The sequence below is a fragment of the Aedes aegypti genome, chromosome 2, assembly GCF_002204515.2.
Source record: "Aedes aegypti strain LVP_AGWG chromosome 2, AaegL5.0 Primary Assembly, whole genome shotgun sequence".
Classification (NCBI taxonomy): Eukaryota; Metazoa; Arthropoda; class Insecta; order Diptera; family Culicidae; genus Aedes; species Aedes aegypti.
In genome coordinates, this window is record NC_035108.1 from 157,495,541 (window position 1) to 157,513,413 (window position 17,873).

The window sequence follows — 17,873 nt, forward strand, 5'->3', positions numbered from 1 at the left end:
GTGCAGTGAAGTTAGCCCAATCCAGCGAAGCGACTGAATTTGTCGCGGTAGAATTTGTTCAAAAATAAGGAGTTTTCACCACTTTTCTTCAATACAAAGTAAGTAAACCATGGTGCTGCCTTATAATACTGAGGCAATATGGTTACAAACAATTCGCAAATCATTTAATTTCAACATAAAAACACTTTTATTAACCAACGAATATTGTAAACATTACGTACCACAACATGTTCTTGTCACACACACACGCGCACTTTACTACTTCGGCGTTGGACGGCATACAAATACTGCCGTTATTCATTCATGTCTAGTTCGGACTTCCCTTCATTTCAAATGGGGAAGAAAAGGATAGCAGATGTGGTTCGGTGGTGTTGGTGAAAATCAATGCACAAAGAATCTCCAAATCCCAACCAACAACAGATCGATGTGTGAAGCGGACGAGAAACGTCAACGTTGTTCTCGCTCTGATTGTGTCGATCTGTCATTCAATTCAATCGCGGATCGCTCGCGGGTGGCCTCTGTTCTTGCCAGCGTAGCCGGTTCTCATTCTCGGTGTAATCGCGATTTGCTTATATTGTCCGATAAGAATAAGTATTCGAAAGATATACACAACGGCAAGAATTACGCAAACGATAGTGATTTGTGCGAAAGAATGAGTGTAGGAAGCTAAGCTGCCACTGCGAGTGAAGTTCCCTGTAGGAGAAGAACCTCTTATCCAGCTCATCGTACTTCGTCGACGATTCTTCGTTCATTAGTGCGCGTGAAATATACGGGATGTGGAGGAAGAGGATTTTTTCTTGTCCGACCTTCTCGTGAAAGAAGATTCATCCGTTTCAGCCTCTAAGCTGTGCTCCCCCAAAACGTCATACGAAAAAAGATAGAGGAAGAAGCTGCAAGGTCAATTGTTTGATGAAGAGTGTTTCTATATTGTTTAAAAGAACTGTGCGAGTGAAGTAGATTAGCAATTCAAGTGGAAATAATTCATTTACGTTTGATCGTACCTAAATTTTGCCCTGGAATGAAGCCAGTCGAAGAGGAATAATGGTGAACTTGGAAGCATTGGATAATTTCCTGCCTTCGATAGTAACTGGGCGCTGCTCCCCTTTGGAAGCTGTAATTACGCTTAATAACCGGACAGAGCCGAGTCCAGATTAGTTTCAAGTTTGGAGATAAGCCGCAGTATCAGCAGCAGTATTCATTTCAGACGTGAGAGGAACAAATAATTCCGCTGCAAAATGGGAGCTGCGGATATTTCCGGCAATGGGAATGATGGCATTACTCATCTCATGAAAGTGACCAGCGCCCTGTTTTACGGGTTCGCTTCCTTCTTCATCACCGTAGTCAATAAAACCGTGCTCACATCATATCGATTTCCATCGTTCCTGGTACTTAGTTTGGGTCAGCTGGCAGCCAGCATCGTAGTACTGTTCCTGGGAAAACATTTTAACATAGTCAAATTCCCGGATTTTTCCCGGGACATACCACGTAAGATATTCCCATTGCCATTGATCTACCTGGGGAACATGATGTTTGGCTTGGGTGGAACACAAGCCCTCAGTTTACCTATGTTTGCCGCCCTCCGGAGGTTCTCCATCCTGATGACGATGATCTTGGAGCTGCGAATACTCGGCATCCGACCGACGACAACGGTCCAAATCAGTGTCTATTCCATGGTAGGAGGAGCTCTGCTGGCTGCCAGCGATGATCTGAGCTTCAATCTGCGTGGTTACCTTTTTGTGATGATTACCAATAGCTTGACCGCCGCCAATGGCGTCTACATGAAGAAGAAACTGGACACGGCGGACATGGGAAAGTACGGTCTCATGTACTACAACTCGCTATTCATGTTCTTACCTGCCTTGATTGCCACATGGCTTCTGGGCGACCTGGACAAAGCATGGCAATTCGAAGGCTGGAACGATTCCTTGTTCCTGGTGCAATTCCTACTCTCCTGTGTGATGGGATTCATCCTGTCCTACAGTACGATCCTTTGTACACAGTACAACTCGGCCCTCACGACGACTATCGTGGGCTGCCTCAAAAACATCAGCGTAACCTACATCGGGATGTTCATCGGCGGGGATTACGTTTTCTCCTGGTTGAACTCCATTGGAATCAACATAAGTGTCGCCGGTTCGCTGTTATACGCTTACGTCACTTTCCGGAAGAAAGCCCCTGCGGCAGGGGCCGGTTCCAGTAGTGCGTCGTCCGACCGGAAATCGCTTCTACCACCACCGGGTCGAATCGACAACGTGTGACGGATCGGCAACTTCAAGTGTGGCTGTTGAAGATTTCGAATTTGTTGGCCCCCCTAGGTGGCAGCAATATGGAACCAAAGTGACGAGGCACGGTTTGGAGTTGTATCCTGTGTAAAGTGTTTTAGTTTATTGTACGTAATTTGTATGTAATTGTGCATCTTGTAGTAAAAGTATCCAGATGATGAAAGTTAATTTAATAATTTAAAGTGACATAGCATAGTTTATTTTAAAATTGGAGAAAAGTATTGGTAATAAAAAGTGGCTAGCTGCAAACAGGCCAGCATAATGAGGAAGTGAAACATAAATTCAGCCTTTCAATGGAATCGGAACGAAAGAAATCATCCCTTTGGTTTCCGGTATTGCTCAACGGTAATTAAGGTAAGTCTAATTTTCTACGAATCACAAAAATAGCAAATTGCCAGCAAATCTTATCTTATATTGAGTAACGCCCTCCATCGTAATTTTCATTCGACCATTTCAAACACGAGGCCTACGCAAGTAAGTAATTCCGTTCAGGATATCTAAACACGAAATCGGTCAATTGAACAATTTATTTTTTGTCATATCGCTGAACAGTAGCACTAAAGATAACGTCAAAAAATATCTACACACAGAGCCGTTGCGTGACCTCATGGCGTCCATTGGCGAACGCTCATTTATACGCCCCTTAGCCAGAGTGTATTTTTAGATGACTTAGAAGATCTAATCTGGCTAGAAATCAAGAGTGTGCTTGAATAAGGGTGTAAGTCGCATGACCGATTTCTCTTCATCGCTCCTCTCTTCTGCGAATGAAGGTGACAAGGTGTAATTTTTTAGCAGTTTTTCACTTCAGGTTGCTAGGCAGCGCTGTAATCAGATATTTTTTAGAAATTCTCCCAATGACACCTACAGAGACTACAGGATTCCACCAGGGATTTCTCTTGCTGTTTCTCCAAAAAATGCCTCATTTTTTCCCAGAAACTCCTTTAAGGATTTTTTTACTGCTATTTCTCGAAGAATTTATGTTAGAATACTCGAATTCGAATACTCCACCTGGAATTACTACAGGAATTCCTTCTACAAAGTACTCCACTAGGTTTTTTTTTCTAAGAATCCTGCTGAGATGTTTTAAGGAATTGTCCATCGATTTCCTCAGGAATTTCTCCAGAAGTTTCTTCAGGAATTTCTCAAGGATTTTCTGTAGGGACATATTGCCAAGAAATAATTCAGAGATATTTTTGAAAACCGTTTTTAGGTACTCCAGTGTTTCCTTGAAGGATTTCTTCAAAGATTTCGCCAAGAAATGACTCAAGTATTTTCCACAAAAAATTCCAAGGATACCGTGTACGCACCTAACTTTGCGCAGCTCCAAACTTTGCGCATTTTAAAGAAGCATGAAAAAATGATAATGGATCATTGATTTTTTTTTAACAATTCAGTTTCAGCAACATGTTCGTTTATGTGAAATAAGTATTTGACATACATTTGTTTACTAAAAAACCCTCGTTATTGTTAGTAAATAAATAAAAAAAACCTTATAAAACGTCAACTTTTACACCGTCTTAGCAGAAGCGCTAAGGAATGGCTCTGCCAAAAATGAACATTTTTGTGAACAAAACTGTGTTGTGAAAAGTATATTTGCGGTGTTTTTGCAAAAAAGGTAATATTCCAGTAATTCTATTAATTTTCCATTTAATATGTTGAATTTTTATTTGAAAAAAGCGATGCGCAATGTTAGGACCCATTTTTTACAAGAGGGTCTTAATTTTTGCGCACTTCTAGCCATTCGGAATGGCATGTAAATACATGTACGTCCTTGCAAATGAAAAAAGCTGTCGATCTTATCAGGAATGGTCACTCAATCCATAAGGCAGTGGCTACATGTAATATTCCTGAAAGTACCTTTTGTATGAAGCTGAAGGCAAGGTGTGCATTGCAAAATCTCGGAAAACTCACTGTATTGACGCAGGAGGAGACTTTTACTGTTAACTTGGATAATTGATAGCGCAATGGTTGGCTTCCTAGTTGATGGACAATGATTCAAGCTCCAGTTGCCTAGCAAAAAGCGTTCAATTATGGAATATCCGTACTGGCTGGCGGCAATTAAAAAAAAAAAAAAATAAATAAATAAATAAATAAAAAATAAATAAACACCAGAGATCGATACATCTCCCGAACTTATCGATGCTTTCCATGGATTCAGTGGAAAGTAAGGATCCGTCCATTAAGGGACAGCCCCTAAGTAACCTGAAGCTTGAAATACTAATAGAAAAACGAGAAAACTCTCGAGCGCAGCTCGCCTGAGCTTCAGTTGAGGCACATCACTGCTAAAGACTCGTCAAGTTCATCTGGAAATCCTCCACTTTCAGCTGACGATATGTACAACAGAGAAGATTTTGTTTAAAATGCTTCCGAATTGTGCGAAATCGAATCGGTCACGGCCATCAGCAGTGGATACGAGCATCAAATTTCGTAGTAATTCACTTATATAATATATAATATAATTTTATAGTTATTCAAAGCGATGGAACAAAATAAGAAAAAAAAAACAAGAAAATGAAAAATAAGTTTAATAATTAAAAAAAAACAAGATAACAAATTACATAAAGCAACGTACGTAAACAAATAAGCATAAGCTGTAAACTATATTGTTCAGATTGTAATCTTGTGAGTATATAATAAAAAATAAAAACATAGTAACTCACTATTCGCGGTCACTCTATGTTTGGGGTGGTTGAATAAATTAAATTGAAATTTACGGAAAAAACTTCAATGCAAAACCAGTAAAAAAGTAAAATTATTATTAGCAAACGAGCATTTTGAAGTATGCGCAAAGTTTGGAACAATCCAGATTTTGTGCGCAATGTTAGGCACAAGGTGGTGAATCACCTTTTGCATTTTTTATTTTTTTTTATGGATTATTTTTATTTTTTTAAATTATGTGTTCTACTAAAGGGTTGAAAGCCTATCGTTGGCAAAAGTTTGAATGAAAAAATACAGATTTTAGCCTTATTTGAAGCGTAAATAGGATGATAATTTCTTAACTGCGCAAAGTACATGGTACATGCAGAGACTTTTCCAGAAGTTTCTCCACAGATTCAACCAGTAATTCTTCCAAGGATTCCCATAGAGATTTCTCCAGGATTCTACTAAGTATTTCTCTAGGGTTCTACCAAGTATTGCTCCAGGTATTCTTTTTGAAATTTTGCCAGGAATTCCTCTAGAAAATCCTTCAGGGATATATCTTCAAGGAATTTTTCTATGGAAATTCCATCATCAAACAATTCAGAGATCCTTTAGAAAATTCCTCCTAGGTTTTCAGTAATTCTTTCAAAGATTTTACCTAGACATAATTCAGATACTTTCCAGAGATTTCTCGAAGGATTCCTCCTCCTTCCCAAATTTTTCCACAGATTACTCAAGAGGTTCTTCCAAGAAATCCCAGAGGGACTCTTCCAGGGTTCCATCAGGGAGTCCTGCAATTTCTCGAGAGATTACTCTACAGAAATCATTCAGGAACTCAGGTCTAGAAACTCCTTCAGCGATTTTTTAAATTTATTTATTGACAATTTCTCCGTATAATCCGTATAATCCAGAGTGAAAGAAAAACTACAAAAACCCTCACCACTCAGCGAATGCTCAACGGATTTAAACTATCAATATCTTGTTTATAAAAGTGGCCAAAGGATCTCGGAAGTGTTCCTATAGCCGGAGTTGTTGGGTCACTGGAACATTATTCGAATCCGTTAAGTAATCGCTTAGCGGTGAGAGTTTTAGTATTTTTGCTTTCACTCAGGCCTATAGGAGTTAACAATTCAGAGATTTTTCGGAAACTCCTCCAAGGATTCTAGTAATTCCTTCATAGATTTCACCTCAACCTAATTCAGATATGGTTTCAAATTTCTCCAAGGCTTCTTTCGAGAATTCTTCATGAAATTCCTCTAAAGTTTCATTAGGGATTTCTCTAGAGATTTTTTTCAAGATTTACTCAGGGGTGCAGGGGTTCTTAAAAAGGATCTTCCAGGGGTTTCTCCTGGAATTTTTCCAAGGATTTCCTCAAGAATTTCTCCAAAATCCACTTCAAAGATATCTCGATGAATTTTGCCGGGAAAATAGATTTTTTTTCGAGAACTTCTCCGGACATTCCAGTAATCCCTTCAAGGCTTTCTTGAACGAATTCGCCAAGAAATAATTTAGATATAACCAATCCTCCAGAGAATTCTCTAGCAATTCTACCAAAGATTCATCCAGGGATTCTTCCAAAAATTCCCACGGAGATTCCATTAAGGGATTCACCAAGGCTTCCTTCAGGAATTTCTTCACATCCTTCATCTCTCAAGGAATTTCCAAGATTTCAGTAATTCTTTCAAAGATTACACCAAGACATAATTCATTAATTTTCCAGAAATCTTTGAATGGATTCTTCAAGAAACTCCTCCAGAAATTTCTCCAGGAATTCCTCCAGAGTTCCTCCAAGGATTCCTCCAAGATTTCCATCTGCAATTTCTCTATTTTACAAAAAGAATTTCTCAAATTTCTTCCGGGAATTTGTTCAAGGATTCCCTCAGAAAATTTCTAAACGTATTTCTCTAGTAACATTTCCCCAGGTAATAATTCAGAGATATTTTCGAAAAATTCTCGAGGGATTATAGCACTTTATCCAAGGATTTTCTTAAAATATTTCTCCGAGAAAAATTTCAGATGTTTTCCAGAGACTTCTTTAAATAAAACTTCAGTAATTCTTTCAAATATTACTTCAAAGAATTCTCAAAATGATTCCTCCACAAATTTCTTTCAGGAACTCCTACAGGAATTTCCCGAAATAGTTCAGACATTTCAGTAATTCTTTCGAAGATTTCATCTGGACAGATATCTGAATTCAACTTCTTGAAACTTATTTAAGGATTCCTACAGAGAAGAGTTCCACAAGCGATTCCTCCCGGTGTTATTTCTGCAATTTTTCTAGAATTTTCTCAGGAATTAGTCTAGAAGTTCCTTCAGGGATTTCTCAACGATCTTCTTTAAGAACATTTCAAAGAGAAATGATTCAATGTTTTTTTTTCGAAAACTCGTCCAGAGAATACAGAATCCTTCAAAGAATTTCTTAAAAAAAAAAAAAATCACCATGAAATATTTCTTTCAGTGAGGTGCATATGATGCCAAATCTGATACATTTGGATTTTTTTTTGAATGGATTACAATCATTAATGGATATATTTTCAGTAATGCAATAAACATTTTCAAAAATGTTTGTTTTGCTCACGTTTTTTTGCATGATGTTCATTTTACCACCAACAGCTGTTCGTTTTACTTACATAGTGTAGGTAAAATGAACATTTGCATCGTTTTTTGCTAGCGATAAAAAAAATGTAAAAATTTAACTACTCAGTCTGAATTCGTGTCGCTGCTATAGATTTTTTGATGTTGTGCGATAGAACTAAACAAAATACTCGTTTTTCTATCAGAATCAAGATGACATCCTTAAGGAATTCTTGTGGGCATCTCTGGAGGTATATTTTGAGGAACTACTGTAGAGTTGGTTCGAAAAACTTCTGGTAAATTTTCTACAGGATTCCCTTAAAATTCTGAAGGAATTTCTTTAGACATTTTTGAATGAAGCCCCTAAGAAATTTCTAGAACAACCTTTTGTGAAATTCCTCGATAAATCTGTAATAGTGCCTTGAGAAATTCTTTATGGAATTTCTGTGAAAATTGATGTAGAAATATCGGAATAGTTCCTGGAGACACATGGAAGAATACCTAGAGGAATTGTTATAGGAATACATTAAGAAGTTTCTGCAGGAATTCCTGGTGAATGTTCTGGATGAATTACTGTTGGTATCTCTGAATAAATCTGGAGGAATCGGATTTATGGCGCATGAATAAGTGATTTTGGACACACATTCTTACACGATATATGATACACCGAGTTGTAGGTCAGTATATGAATACGTTAAGGGCTGTCCAGAAACCAAGCGTTCATTTTTTTGGATTTTCAGAATCCACACCTTCTTGTGGTCTTTTGTCCATAAAATTTTGTTTAAAATTGTATGAGTGATAACTGCAGTAATTCCATCAATAACCTCAGAAAACCCATCGGATTTTTTTCCAGCAATTTCATCAGGGATTTTTCCAGGAAATGCATCTGTGGTTCTTAGTGGGGCCCAGATAGCCGTAGCGGTAAACGCGCAGCTATTCAGCAAGACCAAGCTGAGGGTCGTGGGGGTTCGAATCCCACCGGTCGAGAATCTTTTCGGGTTGGAAATTTTCTCGACTTCCCAGGGCATAGAGTATCTTCGTACCTGCCACACGATATAAACATGCAAAAATGGTCATCGGCACAGTAAGCTCTCAGTTAATAACTGTGGAAGTGCTCATAAGAACACTAAGCTGAGAAGCAGGCTCTGTCCCAGTGAGGATGTAACGCCAGAAAGAAGAAGATCTGTGGTTCTTTCAGAAATTCTACAACAAATACTTTCCGCCAGCAATTTCTCGAGGAATTTCGTCAAAAATTGCTCCAGAAATTCTACAAGTTATACCTTTAGGATTTCTTTCAGGAAAGCTTTCAGAAATTTCTGCAGGAATCTCACAAGGTTTTCTTCCAGCAATTCTCTCGAAGATTCATACAGCGTTTCATATAAAGGTTTCACTATCAATATGATTCTCAAGGATTCCTCCAGAAGTTCCACCAGATATTCCTGCAGAAATTGTACCAAGTATTCCTCTAAAAATTCCACCAGTGATTCCATAAGATATAAAAAAAGACACCGAGGTTTACTTCAGTAATTCTGCCAAGGATTGGTCCGGTAATTTTACCTGGGGTTGCTTCAAGAATTAAATCAGTGATTTTTTTTTAAATTCTTCCCTAGACCCCTCATGAGTTTCACCAGGGATTTCAACAGGATTTTTTCCTTGGATTCTTATGAGGATTCCTCCAGGCTCCAGGAATAGCACCAGGAATGCAGGCAGTGATTCCTTCACAAATTCCACCAAAAGTGCTTCCGGTGGTTTCTACAAAATATTTCTGTTTAGATTTTTCTAGTAATTTACCTCCTCTAGAAACCGCTGCTGGATACCTTCTTTGGTATTTTTTCAGAAATTTATCTTTGGATCCTCCAGGATTTTTCACAGGAACTTCTCCACGAATTCCTTCAGTAACACTTCCAAGGATACCTTCAGAACGTCTATCTGAATTCCCTTCAGAGATTCCTACATTAATTGTTCAAGAGATTTCTCCTGGTAATATTCAATGGATTCTATCAGGGTTTATATCAAACATTCCTCCAGAAATTGTAGATTCCTTTAGAAAATGCTACATGTGTTCTTCCAAGATCTTTTTGAGTTATTCGTCCAGATATTCCTCCTGGAATTACATACCCGAGCAGACGCTCGTTATATTTTGTACCTTTTTTAACACACAGTCTCGGCTAATAATCTTAAAATACCGTTTAGAACCCGATTCCCTACCAGATGTAACACTTAAGAGATTCAGCCAGGTAATCTTCAAGCAAGTTACTTCTATAATCCTTCAGAAGTTTCTGAGTTCATGAGATTCCTTCAAAAATACGTTCAAGGATTTCTCAAAGAAATTTTCTTTAAGTTCCCACATTAATGCCTCTAGGCAGTTCTTCGGGAATTTAAAGCTAAAAGAATAAAAATCGTTCCAACAATTATTTTTGAAAGCATTTTAAAGTTATTACTACTCTATGCATAATTTTTTTGTAACGCCGCTCCTAAAGTTCGCTGAAAATTTATTTTAGATGGATATGTCCGTTGTTGGAATTCAGGAAGTTTCAGAACTCTATCTCGTATTAGCACAAGAAAAAATGCTAATTGAAATTCCGGGAAAATCTTATAGAATAGTTTTTTTAATGTTTTTTATGGATATTTCCTTGACCAAGATGAAATTTCTGCAAGAATTCATGGAGAAACTTGGAAAAAAATTCAATAGGCCTCCTGAGTTTCCTCCAGATTATCCAGATAGTCCGTTCAAAATTTCTTCAGGAGTACATATAGGGGCTCATCCAAGCATTCCGCTAAGTATTCCTCTAGAAATTTATCCACCCACTCTTGCAGGTATTTGATCAAGAACTTCTCCAGTAATTTTTCGAGTAAATTCATTATCTTTCAGAGATTCCAGTAAAGACTTTCCCAAGATTCCAACCGTAGAATTGATTTTCATGTTAGTTACGAGGAAAAGAAGCTACTCCGCTATCTCCCAGTGGTGATAATATTTATCTTAGTTCATCGATATGCTAGAACACAACGAGCTACTTGCTCGGCTACCGATGGCTTTTAGGGCGTGACCATAAGTTATGCAAGAAATGTACTGTGGCTGCAAAGATAAAGCTTTTCTACAAAACCGCAATTACAACGCAGCGTCCGTTACGGCCCATAACATTGATTCTGAAATGAACACCAGAATCACTCCATCAACATAAGCTACGCCAAACAGAGCAAAATTCAATTTGCTTTTGTAATGTTCTCAGAATTTAGAACGAGGTGGTCGCCGGTCCAAATGTAGCGTAGAATGAAACAAAACCGAATGATAGTTTTATTTATTTGGACCAGAACTGTTCGAAAACAAAATTTAGAACGCCCCGGTAGAGATGCAACATTTTGGTTTGCTCTATTTAACTGTCAATGTTTAAAATAGTTCGCGACCGCTGAAACCGACGTAAGAGGAAAACTTGTCAATGAACTTGTATCTTGCCACCTTTATAGTACCGGCTGATCATAAGTACTGTGCAAAAGGATAGGACAAGAAACGGTCAAGGAATGATTCCTCTACCGAAATTACTTGAGCTGTACGCTGCTGACAAGTGGAGCTGATTTCATAACGTCGGTAACGCCTGCCGTACGAATCAAATGGAGCCTGAAAAATTCCTTTGGCTGTCAAAATTTCTTTGGTAAAAAAGATAAATTTTACTTGAGCGCTCATCAGTTGGCAATTCATCCTCTACTTAACACGAATATTTTTCACACTCGCGCAACGCGAAGTGGACATGATTAATCCTGATTCTGTCGCTGCCCCCACAGCAGAATCAAAAGATCACAAACTATTCTGCTCAGGCGATGCAACGTACGAACTCACTTGGGGGGCTTTGCAAAGCGCACTCAAAACTTAGAATTCATTTAATTACACAGCGTAACAAAGATGACATTTTTGCGTGTCTCAAAGATCAAATTATGTGTCTCTAGTAGAATTGGGGTCGCTAAATCTGATGCCGTTTTCAGAAATATCCCTGCACGTCACAGTTTTTAGCTACAGGTCGCCAAAGTTGAATAAAAAACTGGTTTTATTGATGTTCACATAAAATTTAAAGTATGATTTATTAAACTTTTTTGTGATCTAATCCAGCAAGCGTGCAGAATAGGACTTCAACTTTCATTTAAGATAAAAATTGGTTGAAATTGCACGATAAAATTTAGGTTAAATCGATTTTTCCAACATCCTTGCAGTGTCCATAAAAAACTCTTCGTTTCTCTTATATGGCATGATACAATACTTTTTTAAAACACCAAAAAATAACTTTTGAGCATCGACAGTATTATGAACTTTGCTGATAGGTATTGTTATACCGTCGTTGGGGGTGACAATGGGTCAAAAAGGGATATGTGCGATTTATTTTTTGAATAACTATCGCAATTTAACTCCAATAAACTTCAAATTTGGTGTGTATGTAATTTGATGGTACATTAACAACTGATAAAAAATTTAAAGACAAATATTTATTCACAGCGGCACCACAAGTGAATGAAAAATGACCCAATCTCACCCCATAGAGGGGGTGACATTGGGTCACTGTAATTGAAATTACTTGTTTTTGAGAATATGATTTCAAAACCATTCACAACTGAAAAATATTGATAAAAAACGATGCAAGCAAGACAAAAAGATATCTAAGATGTTTCACAAGTATGATAAACCCACTTAAAAGAACAATTATACTGAAAATTGAAGAGCTTTGAGAAAAAATATGTAAACCCAACATTTATCGTCAAGTTTACATAAATTTTCTTGGTGTTTCCCTCAAATTGTCTTCAAAGTCTCATCTCCATTGCTATAAAGCCCATTCAGTTTCGCCAAATATGTACTGAAACAGTGATTATTTTAAACCTTCGCAAATAGTTAAATTTCGGTGCGACATTCCACGATCAATAAATTTGAAGTTGACGTCATAATCCCAGTATTTCCGCGATCCAACTCATTTGTACTTCCGTGAGATGTTTCTATAATATGAAAACACTGATAAATAATCAAATTTAGAAAAAAACACCCTTTTGAAAAAAAATTACGATGTTGCTGCGCACGAAACACAGTTGCTGGTTTGAGAAGTTGTCAAAATGCGCTGTATTGTTATTCATTGCACGGAATACTCAAGTAGACTTGTTTGATGTTTCAGAGATGCTGTATTTAGAAAGAATAAACACATCTTAATGAAAAAAGAGAACACCCGGCACCGTAAAATGTCAAAAAAGTGGACTAGTAATTTCATTTACCTACTATCGTTCTTGCTTGACCCAATCTCACCCCCATTTTCAATGTTTTAGACATCGTACCGAAAAAAATGATTTTTTTGTGGGAAAATCAAACAGAATCCGGAAAATACCTGTGAAGTGTAATGAAAAGACTTTCAACATTCTACTAATACAACGATAGAGGCTAGAGTACATGCGTGATACTTTGTACAGTAGAAATTTAATGTTGTAAATTTTATCTAGTTTCAACATGCAAATTTATTGATGTAGTAAACAAAAACTACTATTTCTAAAAATGCATATTGTTATGAATTATGTGTAATGATATGTTCCCTAACATATGGATTATTAATTTTAGTAATGTCAGCGTTATTAGCTGAAATATTTCACAAAACATATTTTTCTGTTTTGACCCAATCTCACCCCCTAGACCCATTGTCATCCCCATCGACGGTACACACAAACTTGGAATTCTGCGCCAAATTGAGCAAATAAATTGCCTTACAAGTTGGCAAACTTGCAACTTATGAGCACTTCTACATTTTTATTAACTGAGAGCTTTATTTGCCAAAGATGCCATTTTCGCATTCGTATATCGAGTGGCAAGAACGATGATACTGTATGTCCAGGGAAGTCAAGGAAATTTCCATTACTAAAAGATCCTGGGCCGGCCGGGAATCGAACCCAGACACCTTCAGCATGGCTTTGCTTTGTAGCCGCGGATTCTAACCACTCGGCTAAGGAAGGTTGTATAGAAGTATTTTCAAATACGTTTCTTAAAAATATCCTTTATATAGCAAAACAAGTGGTCGTTAGACCTTTTTGGACGTTCAGAAACACTCTTAAAGAAATTTTTACACATTTCTGAATCAAAATCATCAGAATGTTATGATGGGCTTCTACAACAAGTTTCTAATGAGTTCTAAAATTGCAAGTTACAAAATCAAAAGTTGAAAAGTTGAAGAATTTTTTTCTACAGGTAAAAGCTAGTGCAACAGTAGCGCAACCAGGATTTGGCTCTAGGGGGTTTTGCAAACTTTATGGTCATTTTTTATGGGAAGGAAAAAATCGCTCTTCACATATGCTATTTCTCGAATGTTGTTTTCATTTTTTTTTTTCAAAAATAAGAATGATCGTCAGGATGAGCCAAAGAATAGTTAGTATTTTCATAGGTCATGCTCCATGAACTAGTCAAAATATGACTTCATTGGAAACTTTACTATTTCGTTAACGGGATCAAAAGTTTTAAAAGTGAGATCTATGAACTGTTTATGAATCATGATGATTATTATGTTATCATGAATGATTATTTCTTAACAAATCGATAAGTGTGTTTGCCTCAGTGTTCAAACGTAACAATTTGTTACAGGATGTGGTGCTATAATTTTTATTAGTTGATGAATCAACGGAATCAACTTACAGTGTCAATATGATCAGCTCTTGATTATGAATATGATACGAAAAATATGTTCAGATAGAAAATAGAGGATAATTAGTAAGCGTACAACTTTGATTTTGACAAATGTTGCACGTTTTGTTTGTAGAATGACTCAGACCTCTCCCTCCGTATTTACGCCAATGAGCATTTTCCTCATAAATTGCATAACTTATCATATAAATTTTTGATAAAGCATACCTAAATTAGGAGTTTCTTGGTTTTTTTTTCTTCTCTATATCACAAGAAAAACTGCGGTCCAAATCTCAGAAATAATATTGCAGGGTAGATCAAAACTTGTTGGTACTCTTGCACAATCAATCATACGAACTGAACTCCAATATTTTTATAAAACTCTACAGATTGTCAGCCAGTATAAAAATATCAGTATAATACTACAAATAATAGTTTTCCCACACATAACTGACATGCAATCCTTTGCGAACATTACTCAGATTTATGTAAGAATTGCTCCCAGCATTCTGTGAAAATCTTAATTCTTAATTAACATTCTTTGAAAATTCTACCCGGGATTTTTTGATAATGCCTGCAACTAGAACACTTTCCAAGAATTATGTCCTGTATTCTGTCGACATTCTGTCCAAGATGTTGCGCGAGCCATGCTAAGGATTATGTTGGAATGTCAATAGTAAGTTGTAATGGCTCAACTTTATATTTTTTTTAAACAAATCAAAAATTGAAAAAAGACAGAGATGAAATTTGAAATGCATTATGAGAACTATTATTTTTCTATTTTTTTTGAACTTTATTGGTTGTTTCTACCAAATTTAGTAAATGCGGAAAACATCTCCATCCCATTTATTGATTTTCTGCCATGTAGGGGTACCGGGGGCAGTATGAGCACCCGGGGCAGAATGGACACCCCCTGTATCTTTGCATATGCGAATAATTTTACACTTTAGATGCAAACAATATTTCAGTTGCCTGTCGGACGAGTGATTTATCCACTAAATTTTCGGAAAAAAATGTTTAAAACATTGATTTTGAACCGAAAAATGGAGCATGATTTTATTGGTTTCGAAAATTATAACATTCACACCTCACCAAATAAGGTTTCAGAGGCAAATGACTGCAAGTTGACTGATAATGTAGCTCTTGATTAAATCTTTTTCCGACATCGCTTGTATACAGGAAATCCCATTGAACATAAGACTGTTATGCGAATAGGGGCATTATAGCACCTATTTTAACTGCACAACTTTTTCGGGGAAATGGGTCATTCAGTGCTACGGCATTCGGGGAACCTGTGTTTGGGGTACCAACATTTGGGGGAAAAGAAGCAAAATCGAAACGTGGGTTATCCGTCAAAACTGACTAAATGACAACATTTGTATTTTTATCCGTTTACGGATACGAGTTAAATATAACTCGTAAAACATAACAGAAATCCAGCTTTCTATTGTAAACATGCAAATATTAAAATATAATATAACGAGTTATAATTGTTACATTACTTCGCATAAAGCAGTGAAGAAAAATATATTTAATATCAGTACAATAAAATTGCCGCTAATGATAATGATACCCATCGCCATGAGCTTATTTGCGTGCTTGCATCATCATAATGGAATTGCCCTTGCTATTTGTTTAGCTGCTTCAGCCACCCACTACCCTAACCAGCTGTGAATGCATTCTTGCACACGTGCTACTCCGAACATGAATGATGCGCTCAAAAGAAACATGTTGCATTTATTTGTCAAATAATCGACATTCTATTTTATATCTTATCCATCTCAAACTAAAGCTTTAAATCTGAAATCTTCAGAAGCTGCCTTTTTAAAAAAAGCTAACGTCCGCTATACTGCTTTTTATAGGGTAGCGTTTGTACCGTACAATTTTTCAATTAAAAATGTGATCAGTTGTCATGCGTTAGGCTCATCAACAGTCATCTATCGAATTCCGTGCACGATCCAAATCGAATGCAATTATTTGGCACCGTTATCCTACGATCGGCATTTGATTTTCTCCCATTTTACCCATCGAAATACACTACCCATCGAATCACTCGAAAAACAACCGCTAAACCTATCCGACGTAGTATCAAGGTCACTGACTTAATCGATGGCCGCGGCCGCGTGACTCGGATAGAGGTCATGTCTCGAGAAATTCCTCAGATTTGCAGGCGGTTATGTTTTACGTTTCGTTTATACCTCAACCAAGTAAACCTCAACTGTGGTCAATAGCGGGCAAGTGCGAGCAAAACATTGGGACAAAACGATGATCTTGGTGTGTTTTGTTGCGTCTTGTGCTTCTTCTGTTTCAAGTCGCCCATGAACTTGAGTTAGTTGTTTATGCTCAGGTCAACCCGCTTTCATGTGTTCACTTAATCAATCGCATGTTGATGTTGACATGACAAAATGACTAAATATAATGTAAACAAATTTTATAATTTTTCAGAACACCATATTTCTTTGAATGTTCATTCAATAAAAGTTTCAAATTGGAAATTTTGCCATTTTTGTCAGAATGGGAGTGTTGAAACAGCTAAAATGTTTGTTTCACAAAAAAAGGTATTACAGTCGAACCTCTATGTATAGATACGTAAAGCGACCATAGACTCTTAGAAATACTGATCATGTCCCTGTTACATTTCAAATATCCCATGAAGCGATTCTCAATCCTATCAGCTCCACTTTCAATTATTTTCGAGTCGACTGTAATACAAATGAAATATTTTTCGATGTAATCTTGATGTTAACTTTTTTTTTTCAAACAAAACTTGATATTGACAATGCTCTCGAAACATTAACAAATTTAATTGTTGAAGCAAGGGGCATTACAATACCAAAATGTGAAGTAAAATTCGAAACTGACGATGATCTCAAACTCTTGGTCCATCTTAAAAACGTGAGGAAAAGGCGATTTCAATGCACTCGCGATCCTGTTATGAAAATTTGCAGAAATAAATCAAGAAACGTTTTTCGCAATTAGGAAACCAAAATTTCTCAATTGAACCCTGGTTCTAAGCTCTTTTGGAAATAATCTAAAATTTTGAAAAAGTCTCAGAAGCCAATACCGGCATTGAAAGAGGAAAACAAATTATTACTAACCATATGCGAAAGAGCTCAAAAACTTGCTTTGCAGCTTAAAAGCGCGCACAATTTTAATTTAGGACTTACTAGTCCAATTGAAAATCAAGTTACTCAGGACTTCGAATATATTCTCAATCAAGAGAACGTTTTCGAAAATTCCTGGGTGACTGATTTGGAAGAAGTGAGAGCTATTATTAAAAAATTAAAAAATATGAAAGCTCCTGGCGATGATAGAATTTTCTACATCCCCATAAAGAAAAATTTCAGAGAGTAGCTTATCATTCTTAGTTGATATATTTAAAAAATGCTTTCAATTTGCATATTTTCCTGACAAATGGAAAAATGCTAAGGTTGTACCAATTTTGAAACCAGACAAAAATCCTGCAGAAGCATCCAGCTATCGTCCAATCAGTTTGCTTTCTTCCATCAGTAAACTTTTTGAAAAGGTCATTTTGAACAGAATGATGGCCCACATCAACGAAAATTCAATTTTGCCAATGAACAGTTCGGATTCTGCCATGTGCATTCGACAACTCATCAACTTTTACGCGTAACAAATTTGATCCGTTCCAACAAATCTGGAGGCTATTCTACTGATCTTGCTCTTCTAGACATAGAAAAAGCATTCGACAGTGTTTGGCATGAAGGTTTGATTGTAAAATTAAA

The 17,873-nt window shown here is 36.8% G+C and overlaps 2 protein-coding genes across 2 annotated transcripts in view; both read left to right on the forward strand.

Annotated features, from left to right (window-relative positions):
- LOC5564899 (ubiquinone biosynthesis protein COQ4 homolog, mitochondrial) overlaps window positions 1-17,873 on the forward strand; it is a 27,294-nt gene continuing 9,421 nt past the window's right edge. Inside the window, exon 1 of the mRNA XM_001649197.2 lies at window positions 1-98. The gene's annotated coding sequence lies outside the window, so the exon portion shown is untranslated. The remainder of the gene's footprint in view (window positions 99-17,873) is intronic.
- Window positions 411-2,563, forward strand: LOC5564902 (UDP-sugar transporter UST74c). The gene has a single exon (XM_001649195.2). The coding sequence runs from the start codon at window positions 1,236-1,238 to the stop codon at window positions 2,256-2,258; it is 1,023 nt and encodes a 340-aa protein (XP_001649245.2). The 5' UTR covers window positions 411-1,235; the 3' UTR covers window positions 2,259-2,563.